Here is a 3,526-nt window from a genome sequence, read left to right on the forward strand (position 1 = left end):
GTGTAAACACAGAAAGTGGTCAGGGATCAACATACGGATGCGCTTCAACCGGAAAATGTTCCTAAGTGACTATACGTCTAAACTGTCTGTTCAAAGAAGTTTGAAATGTCAACAAATGAGAGAAAAATGAGCAACAATCTTCATTTGCATTTTAAACACGCAAGTATTGCATCAACACTTATACTTCAAATAGTTTTTAAGACGTCACATTTTGAAATTATACCAAAAAATACTGTCTGGAAACCACACTGGTATAATCACACACGTTGTATTGCACTGTGTTTCTAAAGGGATCAGCAGATAACCTTCTTGCTTCCTTTCTTTGACCCTTGCAGCCTCCCGGGGTGGCACCGTCGGGTTGAGCTCTTTCATTTAATGTCAGGCATAAGATGCGACTGACATGAGAATCTGCACAGCCATGGAAATACACGGTATCTGAGCCACGATGTAGGCCACGGAGCGGGTGGGTGGTTGTAAGGGCAACAGGTAGGCGATGCTGTGCAGTACACGGCAGATAAAAAACACGAGGAAGTGAAGGCGGGCCACGGACGGCGACGGTCCAATCAGGGAGTAGACGGCACCCAGGAAGAGGAAAGGCAGGATGTTCTCCAAGTCGTTATGATGCGCTCTGGAGGAGACAAAGGTTTTAGAATAAGAACGATTGTGTGAAGACCGCTCCTTTGTCCGGCTTGGCTGGTCGGGCTCGCTCTTCACCCTGTGAGTTCTCACACTTCAGGTTTATATTTAGTATCACTCTGGGATGCAACTGTTAATGACTAGTTACATTGTTGCTTTAAATTCACAAGGATTTTGCATAGATATTGCCAAAAAAAATACCATTTAGAATTATGCAAACAAAATAAAGATGTACCCAAGATGTCTGCAATGATTCAGTGACTATTTTGTGAGAAAATCTGTAGCACAGCTTTTCAAAGTTTCGCATTCCTGCGACACAAGAACAAGGCCGCCAGGCTTAAAGTGGGAAACCGAGGACCTTCATGAGCATTTTAAGTCATTTTGGTGAGATACTGGCTTTAGGAAGAGAAGTAAAGCACCTCTGAAACCAGCACAATTCTGTTTAATTCACAGCCATTTGTTAGTGGGAGCAGTTGCAAACCCACAGTCCAGCTGTTTCACCCCTCCTTTCTATTAATAACTATTTCACTGGAAGCAGCAAGAAAGTTTGATACAAAGCCTATTAACACTACTTTGGATACTTGAAAAAAAAAAAAAATCTGCTGCATTTGCACCTCTCGTGTTCATACAAACAAAGTTTTTGGGGAATAAAACAAACTGGGTTTTACTGTGTGAGTCCAGATTTAATATAAGCTTTTGAGAAATGGTGATGAAGCAGCTTCTGCCTAATTTTACTCTGTGCCTTAGAAACCAAAGAACATAAAGAATAGAAACAAAGTCCAGTTTTTTTATTTACCTTTTTTTTTTTTTACTTTTTGATAAACTAGAAACAAAATGAACAATGTAGGCGATTTCACTGAATTTTCAACATCTGTTTCTCTTTAACCTGATCCTGCTGCGTCAGACTTTGATGGTCTGCTGAAAAAGTTAAGAGTAAATTGTGATCAATATCAAGAAGAGAAAAACAACCCTGTGTTGGAAAAAACAAACCCCAACTAAAAATTTTCTGCATTTATAAGTGGGAAGGAATAGTATCTGCACATTTGTTTGAACTGGTTGGAGATTTTTTCCAAATACACATATATATAATTGTAAAAACTGGGCCTATATTTTATATTATTATTATTATTATTATTATTATGTGTGTGTGTGGCTGCTACGCATTTGTGCTCCTGTAAGAAGTTTAAATGTACCTTTTTAATTATTTCTATAAAATGTTAACATTTTGTGAACAGGATTGGCACAGATGGTGCTGAAAAAAATGTATTAATCTTATTTTCCGATTAAAGAAACTGGAGGCAGCGATGTACCATATTTTATGGGTTATAAAGTGCATTTAAAATCATTTAATTTTCTCAAAAATCGACAGTGAGCCTTATGTATTAACTCTGGTCGTGCTGAACTGATTTTATGTGGTTATTGTGAATGAGTTGAATAAAGTTTGACTGTTTTGTTTAGCTTAATGTGCCTTATAGTCTGAAAAAATATAGTAATATACAGCGATCACAAGCTGTTGGAAGAGAAAGCCAATCAGAAACTTTTTGAAGCACTTGGAAAGAGTTCCTTCATCCTCCATCTTAATTGGCAAAACATGGTCACGTTCTAGCGGTGCCAGCACATTCAGGCCACAATCAGCTCGTTTCCTGCTTCCCTTCCACCCATTCTTAGCTTGCATTTTGCAATATTTACTTTGGACACCTTCCATCCATCAATGCAGAAGCATCTAATGAAAAGCCATCAGCCTAAAAGCACTAAATGAAGATGTTAGCCGGATTTGTTTCCAAAGGTTTTTCTTCGAAATAAGTTCAGTAAAACAGCCAGTGAGATGGAGAAAACAGAAATGAATGTTTCACAAGCAGGAAAACATCTGGTCTTGCTTCTTTTTTTCCCTCCCTTCCTTTATTCTTACAAGTTAAAACAAACCAGACAGCTCCCAGGCTGGTAATCAGAAAAGAAAAGCGCACGAGCAGTGGGAAAATTCCACTAAAAACATTTGCTTCAAGTAAAGAGAGGCCTGAAACTATACTTTGCACAGCCTGCAGAGAAGACTGTGACCTTTGCGCCCTCTCACCTCCGGCATCGCTCCACATATGGATCCTCTCTGTGAAACTGTAACCCTCCGTGTCTCAGCGCGTCCTCAGGGTTGGCAAAAGCCTTAAACGATGTGGAAAAATACACAAGAAATCAGTGCAAATAACTCGACAAATGAGGACAGAAAAGCGGAGTCCCTCTCACCTTCTTTCTCAGCCTCACTTGTCCCGTGATGACGGCGATCACGTACATTTTAACCACCAGAAGGACGGCGTAGAAGACAAAACAGGAGAAAACCTCGTTCCTTATCATGGCTGTGGTGTCTGCACGCCGAGCTACTGGAATCAAAACTCCTCAGCTGCTGGAAAAGTGAGAGTTGCCCTGAAGGGAGGATCTTTTTACAGTCTGTGTTGCCTCCACCCACAGAGTGATGGTGACGGGTTGAAACAGGAGGAAATGTTTCATTCATGACACAGCACCTGCTCACTGCACACGCTCAGAGGTGAAATAACCGCATCGTAATAAAAGTTAGTGATGCCATATTCACTGCTAGTGCTCTTTGTGTAACGTTTTCCACATTTGAATAATATGCCCTACATTCCTTCAAGATCCTGTTGGAGTCTGTGGCACTGACCCACCATGTATGGAAGACAGAAACTGCCACATTTTAAAGATATGCATAGCAGTGCTGTAATGACTTGACCACAAATTAAAAAAAAAAAAAGTGAAGCCAAGTTTATACAAGATCGATAGATCGATAGATAGATAGATCGATAGATCGATAGATCGATAGATCGATAGATCGATAGATCGATAGATAGATAGATAGATAGATAGATAGATAGATAGATAGATAGAT

The 3,526-nt window shown here is 39.8% G+C and overlaps 1 protein-coding gene across 1 annotated transcript; it reads right to left on the reverse strand.

Moving 5' to 3' along the window:
- Positions 1-319: 319 nt before the first annotated feature.
- On the reverse strand, positions 320-3,113 carry ptges (prostaglandin E synthase). The gene is made up of 3 exons (XM_037691958.1): positions 2,872-3,113; positions 2,708-2,790; positions 320-628 (listed from the first exon to the last, which is right to left on the reverse strand). Exons 1-3 carry the CDS (start codon positions 2,977-2,979, stop codon positions 379-381), a joined length of 441 nt encoding a protein of 146 aa, XP_037547886.1. The 5' UTR covers positions 2,980-3,113; the 3' UTR covers positions 320-378.
- Between the last annotated feature and the right edge of the window lie 413 nt (positions 3,114-3,526).

This window comes from Nematolebias whitei, chromosome 18 (assembly GCF_014905685.2).
Source record: "Nematolebias whitei isolate Nwh7 chromosome 18, NemWhi1, whole genome shotgun sequence".
NCBI classification, from domain to species: Eukaryota; Metazoa; Chordata; class Actinopteri; order Cyprinodontiformes; family Rivulidae; genus Nematolebias; species Nematolebias whitei.